We start from the raw sequence: 15,758 nt of genomic DNA on the forward strand, positions 1-15,758 counted from the left end.
AATAGTTCCCTGACATCACTTGGCACTGAACTATGACACAGGAGACTGCAAACTGACCCATCCCCAAAATCATTTTGGAAGTATTTTTTTAATCCTTTTATTATTCTTTTTTAACAAACGGCCCCAGGGATAGGGGACCAGGGGAGGGGGGAGGAGGGAAGCGAGGCCCCAAGCCCTGCAACCCCTCCCCACCCACCCCTTTCCCCCTTATATATTTATAATCTATATACAAGCCCCGGGGGGGTGGGGGGCAAAGGGCACTCCCCTCAGCGGGGTGGAGGCAATCCAGGCTCCTTGTCCCCTCGGGACCCAGGCTCCTCTGCCCTTCGGGACGGCCCTTCTCGAGAAGGTGGCCCTGTCCGCTCCCAAGGCTTCGGCGTCCAGCGCAGGGCATCTGGTGGGGAGGCCTGGGGGATGGGTACATGTGGGAGAGTTAAGTCAAACAGGGAGGTCACGGATGAAAGGACAGGAACTCAGGTGGTGACTTTTAAATTACGACTTGAGACCACAGGGGTTTCTCCTTCACCTGCTGGTAGAGGTCGATGCGCTGGGTGCGGAAGACTCCGCTGTAGGTGGAAGGTGGGGCCTTGAGACGGGAGTTGAGGCCAGAGAAAGACCTGAAGGAGGAATGGCATTTGAGGCAACCTTCAGACCCTGCCCCTGGCCCCCAAAGAAAGTAAGTCCTTGGGGATAGATAGGCAGTCTGCATCCCCATTCCCTTCTCTTGCCTTCCAGCTGGAGGAGTACGTGATGACCCAGGTCCCCCAAGGTTGCTGTTCAGTTTTCGATAATCGTGGAACGGCTTTAGTTCTACTGGGTGCAGCTGAAGGACAAAAAAATTCATGAGCATCCTGCCTCTCAACCCTTTTATCTCGAGATGCTACATCCTTACCCCTAACTCTTGGGGTTCCCTAGCACTTCAGTTCCTGTACCTTACCTCTGCTCGCCCCAAGCTAGGGCCGAAGGGCCTGGCAGGTGAAGGCAGCACCCGAGTAGCAGGAGCAGGTGGGGGCCGCACAGCCAGGCTCGGGGGCTGCAGAGCAGGGCCCACAGATAACAGAGAAAGGGGGGGTGGGGCAGGAGGCGGCGCTGGTGGCAGAGAGCCGAAGTTCACCACAGGCAGCTGAGAGTCCACCATGGGTAGAAGCATCTGTAACGAGAAACATGGGAGTGTGTGTTGGGGCAGGGAGGAATGTCAGAAAACCAGGGAGAGAGTCCAAACAGGTAACAAAGGCAGCTAGAAGTTGGAGGAGAACAAAACAAAGGGGAACTGGGAAGATAAACCGTACCTGCTGGGCAGGGGCCCCTGAGGGGAGGAAGCCACTTTGGCCACCAGGTTGCAGAGGAGAATAAAAATCTGAAGGGGATGGCAGATCCTGTCGCACCTGTTGGGGAACAGGGAGGAATAAGCCAACTCCCCCCAAAGCATTCTTCACCCCACCCCTAACTCCCTAAACCCAGCACACCCCCACCTCTTCTTACCTGAAGCAAGGGTGGGTCTGGCAAAGGGCTAGGGCAGAAAGCTGGAGAGTACAGGAAGGAAGGTGGAGGATAGAGAACTCCTCCAGCTGGCAACTTCCCCAGCTCTGTTGCTTGCAGTGCGGAGAAATCCAGAAACTGGCCCTTGACAGCTACCCCAGAGAGCAGTGCTGAGGGTGGGACTGGGCCTGGGGGGAGGTACAGGGGCTGTGATCTGAAAAGAAATTGGGGCAAGGGGGAGGAAAGACATCAGGAAGCCAGAGTCATTTACTCCTTTAGTCTGAGCAGTACTGTTAAGTCCACTAGCCACCGGGTACCCTAGAAATGTATTCCCCTTCCCTCTTCCCCTGAAACACAGTTCCATTTCCTTCTGAGATCCACAGAGATCTAGTCTTACCTGTAAGGGTGCAATGAGGGTGTCCCAGGGCGGAAACCTCCATTGTTGGGTTGTAGCTGAGAGTCTATGGCTCCCCCTGAAACCTGCAGGAGATCAAGTATGGAATAAATAGCTCGTTTTCCTGGTCAAGAAAAGCTCACCCACCCCACCCACTACAGCAAAAGCAGGGAGAAAAATGAAATGACAAAAAAAAAGTGTTAAAAACTACAAATTGGAAAGGTTTGATATTAGGAGACTACAAGCAGAAAGGGGTCTTGGGATAGGAGGGAGGACCTACCTGAGAACTGGGAGGCCCAGGGCTGCCATAGAAGACCTCAGGGTACAAGCGTTGGCCTGAGGAGCTGGTCTCTGGGCCACAGTGCCCAGAACCCAGGTTCTTGGATTGTGGCTCAGCTGAGGCAGAAGCACTGGGGAGCAGCTCCCAGTCTCGCGCTATCGGAATGGCCTGGGAAGGAGAAGCCTTGTCAAGGAGGCTATCTGGGCAACCTGGATGCCCAAGTCACTCCCAGACACCTTCTCCAGAAGTCTAAGGTCTTTCCCCAAGACCTTACTCTCCCACTTACCTCAGTGACTGATACCGTTAGCTCCTTCTCTGCTTTTAAACTGTCTCCCACCACTAGGCACAAGTCCGAATCCTGTGATCATGAGGCAGGAGAGATTGTCCCATGATTGACATGTGTCCTCCACATCCCACTTCTAGTCCACCTAACCCAAGACACACAGATCTAGCCTACACAGACCTTGTCATTGGTACCAAACTGGACCGGAGGACCAGGTCTATGGGATGGCCGGAGGGAGCCAGGCTCTGGGCCTCGATCTGTACGCTGCAATCGTTCTGTGCCAATGGGCCCAGGGGGCAGAGGCTGCTCCCGGGGCAGCTCCTGGGTAGGGCAACACAGTGAAGTAGGGTTGTGTGAAGGGAAAGGAAGCCCCAATCAGCACACACAGGCAGAGAAAAGGGGAGACAAAGGTAAAACCAAAGTCTAAGTCCCAGAAACATTCTTATCCTTTCTTGGTCGTTTACCTTTCTGTCCCCATCGTGGGGGGCAGGTGGCCGTCTCCTAGGAGGTTCAGAGGGTTCAGAGCCAGGTGGACCCTCACCAGGAACAGCATTCAGGGGGGAGGGGCCTCCAGACCGCTTGGGGGGCCCCTCTGCTGCCCCCTTGAGTCCTCCATCAGGGGAACTTCGCTGGCTGCAGGGACCTGATGACACCTGAGAATCCCCACTCAGGTCCACCCCACTGTCAGACTGACTCATCTGAGAGGAGTGGAGAAGGAGTTAGGTCAGAGTAGAAAGCACCCCAATACCTGACTGTGGTACACACATAGACAAATTACAGAAAGTAGGCAGCTACGTGATGCAACAGCCCCACACTCATCCCAGAACAGGTGGGGAAGTATGACCAGGGCTCAGTAAAACCCCAGCTCAGATACTCCTTCCCACCCTCACTTACCTCCGTGCCAGCCACATCCTCAAAAGGACTCAGGGGTTCCATCCAAGGCTCCATGGAGCCAGGCTGGTAACTCTTCCGGCTAGTGGCTGGGAGGAGCACCAACACAACAGGAATGAGAGAAGATGGCTCTGCGGCATGCCTCGCTTTCTAAGCCCTCTAACACAGTCCTTCCCCTGCTCAGCTCAACTCACCAGTATGTATATGATTCCAGAGGTGAGGGGTTAGGGCCTCTGTTCCTGCATCTCTGGACTCTCCCTGAGGGCCTGAGCCCTCGGGTTTGGGGCCCAAGAATCCAGAGTTATGAGAAGGTGGCAAAGATTCCTAAACGTGAGAGAGGCCAGAAGCAAAACATGAATGAAGTGGGAACTGAGGAATGCAAGCACCCGGGACAGGGTGCCCCACTTGTAGGGAAAAAGGGAGATGGGGGAGATAAACAGCGACTAACAATGACAATTTGGGGTAAAAACACAATGACAGAAATAGGAAAAAGAGTCAAGAAAACGTAAGTGAAAACTTTTGAAAGTGAGAGCAGTGAAAGATCACCTCAAGCCCCATCCCTCACCTCCTGCAGCAGCTCCGGTTTTCTGGGAGGCCGCTCTCGCCGTTTGGGGGGGAAGGGATTAACCCCGGCAGAGTCCCGGGGAGTCCCGCCCACCCCCCTGACCATCGGCCCTGGCTCCTCCAAGTGGGGGTCTGGGGAAAAAGGGAAATCTGTCAGCATGTCTTGCTCTATCACTGAACCGAGCTTTTCCCTCTATACTTCACCTCCCAACCCTTCCACCCTCAGTGCAGACCCCCAGCATCAAGGCTCCCAGGCCAGATTCTTCCCCCTTCAGCACCTGGCCATCTCTGGGGATGGAAACATTTGCACCCTCAGCCCCTCCAGCTTACCTGAATTGATGTCATTGTTGTTGGCCCTCTGAGGGTCATACCGGGTTGGGGGCCGAGGGGAGGGGCCTTGGGGGGTTTGGGGAGGCCCAGGCTTGGGCCTTGGGTGGCTCCCTGGTGCAGCTGCACTTCCTTGGCGGCTGCTGAGCTGGGCCAGAGCCTGTTGGATGCCAGCAGGGTTGCTGTGGATAACTTGGTCCAGGCGGAAGACAGCAGAACTGCTGGGGGGTGGGGGAGGCAGAGGGAGCCCTGGGGGACGCTCCTCTGGAGGACGGCTAAAGAAAACAGAGCATCCGTTCCAGTACGCACAGAATTGTTACATCTTCCCTACAAGTCAAATCTCCTCTACCTCTCCACCTTCAACCGGTCCTCTGCCCTAAAATCGAGGCGTTTCCCCCGCCCCACACCGTGTGCCTTGTGGGATTCTCGGCTCCCCAGCCAGGGATTGAACCCAGGCTCCGGCAGTGAAAGCTCAGAGTCCTAACCACTGGAGGGCCAAGAAATTCCCCATTTCTGAGCACTTCCAAGGAATTCTCGTAAAGGTCTATCGAGGGGAAAGCAAGGAACATGGGTGTTCCCAGTGCTGTCAACAGCTTTCCAGCTACTTTACCTAGACATGGATAACCTAGTGCACCTAAGAGCTTACCCTGCGCCCTCGGATCTCACACTCCACAGCACCCAACCACACTTTCCCCCCCGGTTTTCTCCCCACCCCCAATTTTTTAACCCTAAGAATAAACTTAATCACCTGCCTGTACCCACCTTCGGTTCTTGGGAGAGGGCCAGCTCCTCTTGTCCCCTCGCCCTGGGCCAGTCCTCCCTCCAGGACCCCCGCCACCTCCTCCACTGCTGCCACCACCACTGCCAGACTTGCTGCTTGGGCCTGGGCGCCGGTTCTGCCTTTCCATGCCTGGCCGCTGACTCGAGAAGCTCCGCTTGCTCAAATCTTTGGCTCTCTGGCTCAGCTCTCCACGGGACATGGCTGAAATGCCTGGTCCAGCTCCACCACCCCCGGGAGTCCCCACAGCTTTGGGGGTTAGCAGTGCTGCTGGCGGAGCCTCCTTGTCCCCCCGGCGCTCACTGGCAAAGTCACTGCTCTCTGAGGCAGTCTCCCATTCCTCATTGGCTTGGTCTGAGTTCTGGTTTGACAGATCGGGAGACTTAGCAGCTGCCCGGCGAGGTGGTGGGGGCACTGCTACTGTTGTGAGGGCCTCCTCCGGTCCAGGAGTGGAGACTGGAAGGGCAAGGGAAGAGGACTTGCCCTCGGCCCCCCTGGCAGCGTTCTCCCGTTCCTGTTTCAGTCTCCGGAAACGAGGCGGTTTGTCCTGCTGCTGGGCCCTCCCATGTCGCCTCCTTCTGGGCCGCTCTCCGTCTTCCACACCCATGCCTACGTTGCCTCCACTGCTGCCTCCTCGGGTCATGGGGGACAGGGGCCCTGGGATTAGCTTCTCTTTCAAAGGCTCCTTACTTGGAGGCAAAGGACCTGTTGGAGGCTTCTTTGGAGCCAGAGACTTGGTTGGGGGGCTCCAGCCTGGGCAAATGGGGGGAGGGGGCCGCCCTCCCCCTCGACCCCGGCGTGATGGCACCCCTCTGGGAGTGAAGACTCGTCCACCTCGGGCAGTGGAAAAGCGGGCTGGGGCTGGTGAAGGGGGTGCACCTGATGATGGGGGAGCAAGAGGGACCTGCGTAAGTACTCCTTCCTTGGGTGTAGGGGCTTCCTTGTCTGAGGGAGCCAGATCACTCTCATGGGTTTCGCTGCCTGTCTCTGAACCCCGCTGCCGACGTCGCTTGGGGATCTCTTCATACTCTGAGCCCTCACTCCGTGTCTCGCTGGCAGTGCGGCCTCGGGGAGCAGGAGGATGGTTTGGTCCCCCTGCCCCACCTCCACGCCCATCATCTCCTCGAAATTCCCGGTAACTACGAAACTCTCGGCTTCGGGCTCCCCGCCCCCGTCCCCCATAGGTGCCCCGAAAACCCCTCCCTCTGGCAAAATACTCCCCTCGGCCCCGACCCCGGCAAGAGGTAGGACCCACTCTCTCATAGGAATAGTCCCTCCGAAGCCTTGGGGCAGGGGAAAGAGTCCCACTGGGTGGGGTCTCCTTGGGGCCACCTATCTTCCCCTTTGCCGTCTTCAACGGGTCTGGCTTTGGAACCTTGGGGGTTTCATCCCCCTGTTCGAGGAGCTTGGGGGGCAGATCTTCGACTTTTGCAGGTGGTGGGGGTTTCTTGATAGGCCCAGCGCGGCGGGGAGGGGCTCCTGGCTCCTCTGGAGGGATTCCACGACGACTGCTGCCTGGACGAGGGCCCCAGCGGGTCTCAGTGCGGCTCTCTCTGCGAGGTGGCGGGGGGCCTTGGCCTCCGATTCCACGGGCAGGCTTTCGACCTGCTTCTGGCCCGGTCAGCTGTGGAGTCTCCTCCTTGGGGGTTTCCTTTTTGGGTGGTGGAGCTTGTATCTTGGCTGCCTCATCATTGCCTGGGGGCCAGGGGAGTGGACGGGGCCCTGGGGGAGCTGGCTCCTCCAGAGGGAAGCGAGGGATTGGGGGCCCAGGGGCTCCATTCTCAGGAAAGCCTGGATAACTGGCCAGATAGGGTGGTGGAGGAGGTACTGGAGGGGTCTCGCTCCTGAAGAGAGAGACAGAAAAGAATGGAAATTAAGTATCTTAAGACGAGAAAAACGAACTAGATGGGGAAAGAGAAAACTTTATTATGACCCAGACACTCCTTTCACGTTTACCCCTATCACTTCACCGATAACCCAAAGTACCTTTTCTCCTAGCCTAGATATATTCACTGGAAACCCACCCATTTCTCAGACTCACCTCATCCCCTTCTCATCCTCGTCAGCAGCCTGGCGCAGTGGTGAGGTAAGTGGGCGGGGGTCAGCAGGTGTGGTGGTGAAGACATCTCCTACCCAGGCCAACTTTGGATCCACTGGTGGGGTGCCGCGATCCCGTAAGAGGGGGGGTGCATGGCGCTCAAATGGCTCTGAGCTTGAGCCTCCACTGTCTGAGCGCTCCCGGGGAACTAGGCCTGAGGAAACAAAACAGTATGAGAAAAACCACCCTTTTTTATGTTACAAGCCCTCCAGCCCAAAAAGCATCTCCCCAGTTAATCCTCTGTGTCAGCCCAGTCAATGTCGGCACCTCCATCTCCTGGGCCTTGCCCACGCTCCTCAAACAGTTATCCACTAAGCTTCCCTACAGATGAATCCAATAAATCCCCCAACCCAGGTAAATTCCAGTTAAAGAAGGACAACTTTCATTTTTACAACAAAGAGGTATCTCAGCAGTGCTAGGCTCCCCTCTTAATTGGTGGCCCTTCATCCCTATGGCAGGATGCTGATACCCACTTCCCAGGACTAAGGGGTTCACCACCCCCTCCCTCTTCTATGGCCCCTTACCAGAAGGATGCACACCAGGAGGATAGAAGTCCAGAGGGGGCCGGCCTTGAAGGAGCCGGGGGTCCACATAAGGAGGAATCATCATCCAGCGGGGATCAAAGTTCATAGGGGGCATAGGTGGGGGCCGGCCCAGAGCACCTGGGTACAGGGCCTTGGGGGGTGGTGGCGGAGCCTGTGGAGCTGGCACAGCCCCCATGGTCACAGGCTGTGGTGGTGATGGGGGCACTGGAGCAGGTGGGGCGGAGCCCTGTTGATGTTGCTGCCACTGCTGCTGTTGCTGCTTCAAGAGCTGCTCCTGGGGAAGGACAAAAGGGGATGAGAGAGGCATCAAAGGCCCCAAACAAAAAAACGAACTAACAAAACAAAAAACAAAGACCCACAAGTGCTACAAATACCTAGACTAAATGGAAACTAGGGTGACACAAAGAAAAGAGAACTGGTAGAGGGACCCAGAAAGTAACTCATGGACAGGATAAACGTTGAAACCAAGAAAAGCAGCCCTTAAGAGGGGAAGTAACTTAGTTTCACCTGCTGCTGCCGCTGGAAACGAGGAGGCAATGATTTCTGATACTTGGGGTAGCCCAAGCCTTGGCTGGGAGGCTGCCGGGTAGGACCAACCCCATCACCCTTGGGCTCCACCTTTGGGGCTGGGGGCGTGGCAGGAGAAGGAACCTCTTCTGGTGGTTCAGGACCCTCTTTTGAGGGCAGTTGGGGTTCCACTGCATTAAAGAAAAGACACTCATGTCTAGTCCCCCAACAGATATTCCATGAACACCCTCATAATTTCAGCTCTCACCTCTAGCTCCCCCACTAAAGGTTCCATGAACACCCCCATAATTTCAGCTCTCACCTCTAGCTCTCCCACTAAAGGTTAAGACCATCCCATTTAAAACCCACTACCCCACTAAAGGTTAAGACCATCCCACTTAAAACCCATGAAAACACTTCACGGTCTCTCAAAAGCCAACGGTGGTGGCACTCACTTCCCATGAGATCATCACAAGTAACAGACACCTTCTTCAGCCTTGCTCCACTCCAGGACTACGGGAAGTGGTTTTAGGTCACTACTTATTCAGGAATTCAAGTAACAAAACCTTTCCCCCTCGGACGTCCACACAAGCAAAAAGACCCTTTTCGCCCCTACCGCTGACAGTCCAATAAACCAAACAACTTCTATTTCCTTTACTCACATCCTTACCACCTGCACCCTCAACCCCAAGCAGATAAGAGACCTGGCACCTGGTAGTACCCATCACCATCTCCATACCTGGGCTGGCTTCGAAGCTGCCACTGCTGGCGCTACTGGTGCTGCCACCACCACTCACCACGGTGGGAGCCGGAGCCACACCTGGAGTGGGGGTGGACTGGGCAGGAGGGGCCTGTGCCGGCTCTTCCGGTTCTTTTTCAGGTGTTGGGACTGGTGCTGGTGGAGGAGGAGCTGGAGGTGCAGGGAGTTCTTTGGGGGCCGCAGGTGGTGGAGCGGGGGCAGGAGGGGCAGCAGGAGGTACAGCAGGTTCCGATTTGAGCCGCTTGTCAGGTGCCCCAAACTTCTCATCGAGTCGCTTGAGTTTCTCGGCACAGGCTGCCCTGCGCTCCTCCTGCATGCGCCGTTCCTCCTCCTCTCGCCGTCGCCGGGCTCGCTCCACAGCCAGGGAGATTTCAGACGAAGACTGCTTTCGTCGCTGCCGCCAAGCCTCATCCTCATCTTCGGGTGCTGGGGGCTTGCAGGGAGGGCCCCCGCGATCCTGTCAGTGGGCAGACCCAGCAGGGCCAGAGGTATCAGTCATTATGTTTCTTATGATCTCTTTCACAGACTGATCAACTGTCTCTAGCTGCAGGTGCAAAGACCAGGCCTTGGGTTTGATGGCCTCTCAGGGTAGGGACAAACTCATCATCCTAGTCATTTCCTCTTTCAGAGACCCAAACACCCAGGTCTCCTTGTTTTTCCTAACTGGCATCCCAGTTTCTCTTTTCACCCAGACTCGCCTAACACCAACGATGTTCCAAACCTTTCCAGAGATGCTCCACAGCTCTACATTTCCTGCAGCCCATTTTCGGTCCTCCCTCCAGCTTCCTCTTATTACTACTGCTTCAATTACTCAGCTGAAACTAATCTCCCACAACTGACCCTCTCAACCCCTCATTGTAGACACTCACTGGGTAGTCCCCAGGGGGGCCCCAGTTCCCGGTGGGGCCCCGGTGAGGTGGGGGTGGGGGAGGCTTTGGGGCAGGAGGCCCCGGCTCTGTCTCTGGAGGCCGAGAGGTCTCTGCCCAGGCCGTCTTGGGAGGGGGTGGTTCGCTGCCGGGGGAGTTGCCCTTTTTGCCATCTGCTTCAGGGGGCCGTTCCTCACCAGCAGCTGACTGGGACTCCTTGCTGTGAGCAGACCAACAGTGGAATTAAAATCAGCTGCAACCCAACTCTTTTAAGAGTATATTACCATGAGAGAAATGGAGCCCCCTCCTCTCCCCAGAGGGCCCGAACTCACTGGCCCTCAGCTCCCTCCTCATCGGAGTCTCGCCCGTCTTCCTCATCGCTAAACTTGAGCTTCTCAGTGTAGTCGACCTCCTCGTGGGCCCCTGAGGAGAACAGTGAAGAGTGGTAACCCAAACATTCTGCTCTCCAATCTCATATTTTCGGGAACACAGGAACTACGTGATAGGATATACTACTAATGCCAACTGCCCTCCTCCCACTGACATCCAGATCCCCACCATAACTCTCATTCTCACTCCTCTTAGTTCTCTACCAGGACTTGGCTTTCCTCCACATATCTCCCCTACCTTTCAGTGTCTGCTTTTCTCCCACACAACCCGTTTTTGCTTTTTTTTTTTTTTAAGATTTTTTTTTGGATGTGGACCATTTTTAAAGTCTTTATTGAATTTGTTACAATATCGCTTCTGTTTTATGTTTTGGTTTTTGGCCGCGAGGCATATGGGATCTTAGCTCCCTGACCAGGGATCAAACCTGCACCCCCTGCATTAGAAGGTGAAGTCTTAACCACTGAACTACCAGAGAAGTCCTGTATAACCCGTTTTTTCCTCATCAGATTTTGCTTTTTAAAACTAAAATACTTGGGAATTCCCTGGCGGTCCAGTGGTTAGGACTCCACATTTTCACTGCCGAGGGCCTGGGTTCAATCCCTGGTAGGAGAATTAAGATCTCATAACCTGTGCAGTGCAGCCAAAAACCAAACCAAACCAAAAACCAAAACAAAAAACCCCAAACCAAAACCAAAACAAAACAAAAATACTTGGTCCTTAGTATCCACTCACCTGCCCAACCATCATCATTCTCCTGGTCCAACTGATCAAACTCTTTGAGATTATCTTCTTTAAGAATGGAAGGCCGACCCACAGGTTCTACGAGGCGCATTGGCGGTCCTGAACCTCGGGGGCCTGCCACACGGGGGAAACGGCTGTGTATGAAAAAGCAAATGGGAGAAGAGATTAAAAGATGGCATGTTGTATAATCACATACAAGACTAAGCCTCCTGGCTAGAAAACCATCTCCTCCCCAATAGGCTTCCCCTGTCCCCAACCACAAACCCAGACCTAGATTACTCACCCGGGCCCATCAGGAGTGGGGTATCGGTAAGGCCCCTGGGGTCCATAGGGCGGAGGGAACGGGAGATATGGGGGATACATCTGCAAAAGGGCCCAATAGTAGCTGCTCAGAGGGACAGTCAAAAAGCCTACCAGCCCCCTAAACCTATTATTATCCTCCCACCCTCACTATATGTCACAGGTCCCTGCTTTCCATGTGTCCCCTCCAAAGACTAAGCCCTAATTCCTAACACTCTAACTTCCAGCACAACCAATCCAAAACAAGATATCCAAACTCACGAAAGGCGGCATCATTCCGCGGTAGGGAGGGAACTGAGGTGGGCCTGCAGGCTGCAGCCCACCCCGGGGATCATGGCCGTGATGAAGTTTGGAGTCCGGGCCCTCCAGCTCATCAGGGCCACGTCCACCTCCGTCCCTCCAAGTTGTAGAATCTGTATTTTGGAAAAGGCAGAAAGTGAACATAGCTGAAAATGCTGGGGAGAAAGATGAATAAGCTAGCACCTAACTCTGAGACGGAATAAGGTAATGTCCTGGCCAAAAGGTAACCACTCATTCACTCACTAATGGCGGCCACTCACTTTGAGGGCGGAGGCTTGGTCCGGGCCCAGACAACTGTTCGGCAGACTCCCTTTCCTTGGCAGCCTTGTCCTGGTCGCCAGCCGCCTGCAGGGTCGGAAATTCCTCTCGAGAGAATCGTGACAGTAGGCTTGATGCCCTTCCACCTGTTGGTGTTGAGGTGCAAAAGTAGCAGACACAAATACACTTACTGAGGACGCACCACGAAAGTGGAAGGGTCTGATAAGTAGCAGATCCAGTTCTGCCTCCAAACTCACTCCCTATGTATTACGTGTTCATTCCCCAAGAAACAAGGTCAGTTTTGGGACATCCTCCTCACCTTCAGTTAATTCTGAGACAAACTTGCTCATTTGTGTCCCATGAAACTGAATATGGGATCCGAAATTTAGCCAAAGAGGAATGAAGAGGTACAGTGGAGGTATAGTGCAGGACTCCTGCCTACTATGGTGCTCAAAGAGACTTCCCCAAACAGCCCTGCACTCACCATCTCCATGTGCTCCATGGGTGACACTGGCTTGTGCCCAGGACTTTACCCCGCTTGGAACCGAAGGAGTGTTCTGGGGAAGCAGAGGTAATAAATGGTGACGTGGATGAGAAGCTACAAGCCATTCTTGCCCCTGCCCCTTAAATAACATCCAGTTCTTCAGATACCTCGGGGGCTGCTGGGGGTCGTTTCGGTTGGTTGGAGGCAGGCGTCTGTGAAGCCGGCAGTGGCTGCGATTCCGGCGGCTGAGCGGTTGAGGCATCGGAACTGAGGGGATGGTAGGATGAGAAGGGTTAGAATCTGAGACAGCTTCAGCTCCACTGCTTCTCCAAACTGGTGGAGGACAGGAACTGAACTCAGGTCTACTCCCTACTTTTAACAAGTATCAGGACAAAATACCATAAACCCGTCACCCTGCATAGGCTGTCCTCTACTCTTCAAGCTTTCTTTACATCTGAAAGCTAAAGGTACTGTTCATTAGTCATCTAACAAGAGTCCTACAATAGGCAGGACAGGGTCTTCCCTGTTTGTCTCTGACTCTCATGTGGCCATGCTAGACCAAGCCCCCATTCATCCTGAAGTTCAAAGTTAAAATACTCATAACCCTAAGTCCCCCAGGTCTCTGTCTACCTCTTGGGGTCGGACTGCTCCTGTTTGCTTGCCCATCCTGTTCCGTCTTTCGGCACTAGTGAGACGTTGGGGTCATTGCCTTTGTTCTCGGCTTTCAGGCTTGGAAGGTTGGCTGGGGGTGGCATACGCCGAGCGATGGCAACTTTCCCGAGACTCTGCAGGCCATGGCGAGGGGCAACTGGAGAAAAGGTGGAGAGAGAGTGAAAAATACTTTATATAGGAGATCTGACAGCATCCTACCCTAAGTCCCATTTAGACAACCTCAATATCTTCTCTTAGAAACCAAACTTCTCCTAGAAACCTTCCCTCCCTTTGCCCTAGGGAACCTCCGAAATTCCATCAGGAAGGAAGGCTGAGATGCTTTATATTCAATACTTCTATGTGGGATGGTTGCTCTTGAGCCTGCAGGGAGCAAGCTGGCCCCAGACTTCTCCAAGTCCACATTTCTTTGCCTCCGATTCTTACGTGTCCAAAGACGGGAAACCACAGACACGCCTTTGTAGGAGGTACTGGTGTTCACCTAAAGCGCAACATCCCCATGGGACCCAAGATAATAAAATTAGAAAGTCTCTAGTGTTCCTCTAACCTTTGGATGTATGTACCATAGTTGTTTCCCTTCGAAGAACTCTGAAATATGTGCCCCATTCATGCCCAGCCTCCTATAATTAGGAAGATCATTGCAGGACCCTCACCAGCGGGTTTCTGGATCTCTAAGGACTTGCCCTTATATGTATCAAACAGGTTGAGCGAGGAATACTTTTTTCCATCCTTCCCCTTGGCAGTCGGCCCCGAGCGATCGGACATTGCGCTGGAAGCTCATTGAGTACGTTGGGTCCTGCAGGCACCTCCCCCAAAACGTGCCGGAGCCTGTGGGCCAGATACCAAGTGTTTCAGTCTCTGCTCCATTTAGAGACTCCAACAGAAGCTTAGACTCGTAGGCTCCCTTTTATTCTCATCAGGAGCCCAAATATGTGGCCCTCTAGTGTCTCTTCCTCCAGCCTATTCAAACACCCCAGTCCCTTTAAGCAACCATTATCTACTTAGCTCCCCACGGAGCCCAAATGCCACGTTCCCTCTTTCCCCCCAGACACCTCTTGCTAAGGAAACCCAAATAAAAATCCGATATCTTCCTAATACAAACACTCTCCCCTTTGCACCAGTCTATATAAAGTGTAGCAGCCTCTTCATTATGCCCACAAGTAATAACCTCTCTCCACCAAAATCACTTCAGAGACCTACAATAAAAAAGGGCAAGTCCAAGCTCCAAAGAAAACCAGAAAGACGTATACAGCTCCATCATGTAAGGAACAGAGCTTTAAATCCCCTACTTATTAGATACCAGCTTCCTGTGTGCCAGGTTCTATTCCCAGCTGCCTCACTCCCATCTGGGGAGGTTTGCAGGAAGGTATGCTGGAGTTTAAGGATTTTATGAGCTTGCTCAGCCAGACTGGGGGCTGGTGCCAGAGAATTCCTGAGGGAACAAATGGGGCTCTACATACTCCCAAGCTATAGAACCAAGTATTTGGGATAGCCTATTTTTTCCTACACTTGCCCCCATCCCAGCTCCTGGAAAATTTTTTGTCTGCAGATGAAATACTGGTGGGCTCTAGTTTACCCTATGTATATGGGAGAAAAACAAAGCATTATGGACCCACCTCAAGCATACCATGTAACCATGGGGCCGAGGCCGGAACCAACTTCATTTTCCTACCCCCAGTAAAAACACCCATCGTCAGTCATTTCTTTCCCTAATACCCCTTGCTCCCCAGCCGGCCAAACTCTCCAACATCGGTCAACTCCTGGGTGACAAGGCATTCGTTTATAGAGAATGGTGTAAAGGAAAGAGATGGGAGTTGATGAGACATCCAGACAGGACCAGGATGATAACCCAAATCAAGAACTTTAAGACAGGTTAGATGAGGATTGCTTTTAAGGTGTTTAAGGAGGCCAGTGTTTGAAATTAAATTTATGAAGGAAAAGGAGACAGAATCATAGTGAAGAAACTAAAACTAATAAAAGATAATTAATATGAAACCAGGTGAGAAATATTATACGTAAGCGGGAATGGTAGGAAAAGGATGCAGACCAAAGTAAGGGAGCAACGTCAAGAGACCCAGGAGAAAGGGCGGGGTTGGGATAGAAAGGAGATAAGAAAGGAAACATGAAAAAAGCAGTGAAGAAATTGAGGAACGTAGAAAGCACAGATGCGGGATAAAGGCAGGGCTCCAGAGTGAGAGTGACTCGACGCGAAGTGGGGCGTCAAGAAGGGGGTACCTTAGCGCTGGATGATGGGAGGGGTCCACTATGGAGGAAGGGAGACTCTTGGAGAAGAGGACAGTCAGGCGCGGCCCACCCTTGAGCGGCGGCAGGGAAGGGGACCCCAAATACGGGTGAGAGACCAGGAGCGCAACGTGGAGGGGGGAGTTACAGCCCAGGAGTGGGGGGTCGCCCCATGAAGCCATAAGGTGAATGGGTAGGGGCAGGCCATAGCCTCAGAGAAGGGCTGGAAGTGCGGGTCCCAGGGTGGGAGTATCGGAGGGGGAGGGGCAGGTAGGGCCCGGCAGCAGGAGGACAAAATGGCGGCGGCTAATGGCAGCTTCTCCTCCCCCCGGCCCGCCACCGCTGCCGCTGCCGCTGCCACCGCTGCTCCCGCGCCGGAAAAGAGCGTAAGCATTCGGCTCGCCCAGACTCACCTGGCCGGGTGCGCGGGGGTCCGGGACCGGGGCCTAGGGGCTCCCCGGGGTGGGATGGCGGTGGGGCGGGGGCGGATGGCGACGGATGGCGCCGGGTTCGGCTCCTCCCGTCTCCCTCGCTCACTCCGCGGCTGGGCCCCGACTAACGGCCCATCCGGGCAACCGCCACCCCCGGGAGCGCCCCCCCCGCCGC

The 15,758-nt window shown here is 54.3% G+C and overlaps 1 protein-coding gene and 1 non-coding gene across 4 annotated transcripts; both read right to left on the reverse strand.

The window, feature by feature from the left end:
* Window positions 1–81: 81 nt before the first annotated feature.
* Window positions 82–15,758, reverse strand: PRRC2A (proline rich coiled-coil 2A). Of its 3 annotated transcripts, none has more exons than XM_059075741.2 (31): window positions 15,566–15,758; window positions 13,565–13,739; window positions 12,873–13,050; window positions 12,410–12,509; window positions 12,243–12,315; window positions 11,761–11,904; window positions 11,462–11,613; window positions 11,184–11,263; window positions 10,892–11,034; window positions 10,105–10,195; window positions 9,776–9,992; window positions 8,886–9,363; window positions 8,147–8,337; window positions 7,619–7,913; window positions 7,038–7,248; window positions 4,981–6,840; window positions 4,222–4,493; window positions 3,893–4,023; window positions 3,522–3,651; window positions 3,331–3,416; window positions 2,901–3,134; window positions 2,617–2,757; window positions 2,440–2,511; window positions 2,154–2,321; window positions 1,877–1,959; window positions 1,483–1,693; window positions 1,290–1,385; window positions 938–1,150; window positions 729–823; window positions 527–617; window positions 82–407 (listed from the first exon to the last, which is right to left on the reverse strand). In XM_059075741.2, exons 2-31 carry the CDS (start codon window positions 13,674–13,676, stop codon window positions 267–269), a joined length of 6,489 nt encoding a protein of 2,162 aa, XP_058931724.1. In that variant the 5' UTR covers window positions 13,677–13,739; window positions 15,566–15,758; the 3' UTR covers window positions 82–266. The 3 variants fall into 3 exon arrangements, with proteins under 3 accessions (XP_058931724.1, XP_058931725.1, XP_066862589.1); XM_059075742.2 differs by having other exon boundaries at window positions 7,634–7,913; window positions 15,566–15,728; XM_067006488.1 differs by having other exon boundaries at window positions 13,459–13,739; window positions 15,566–15,701.
* Window positions 13,250–13,380, reverse strand: LOC131764707 (small nucleolar RNA SNORA38). The gene has a single exon (XR_009337916.1). It is a non-coding gene; the product is annotated as a small nucleolar RNA SNORA38 (small nucleolar RNA).

The sequence above is a fragment of the Kogia breviceps genome, chromosome 10 (assembly GCF_026419965.1).
Source record: "Kogia breviceps isolate mKogBre1 chromosome 10, mKogBre1 haplotype 1, whole genome shotgun sequence".
In the NCBI taxonomy this organism is placed as follows: domain Eukaryota; kingdom Metazoa; phylum Chordata; class Mammalia; order Artiodactyla; family Physeteridae; genus Kogia; species Kogia breviceps.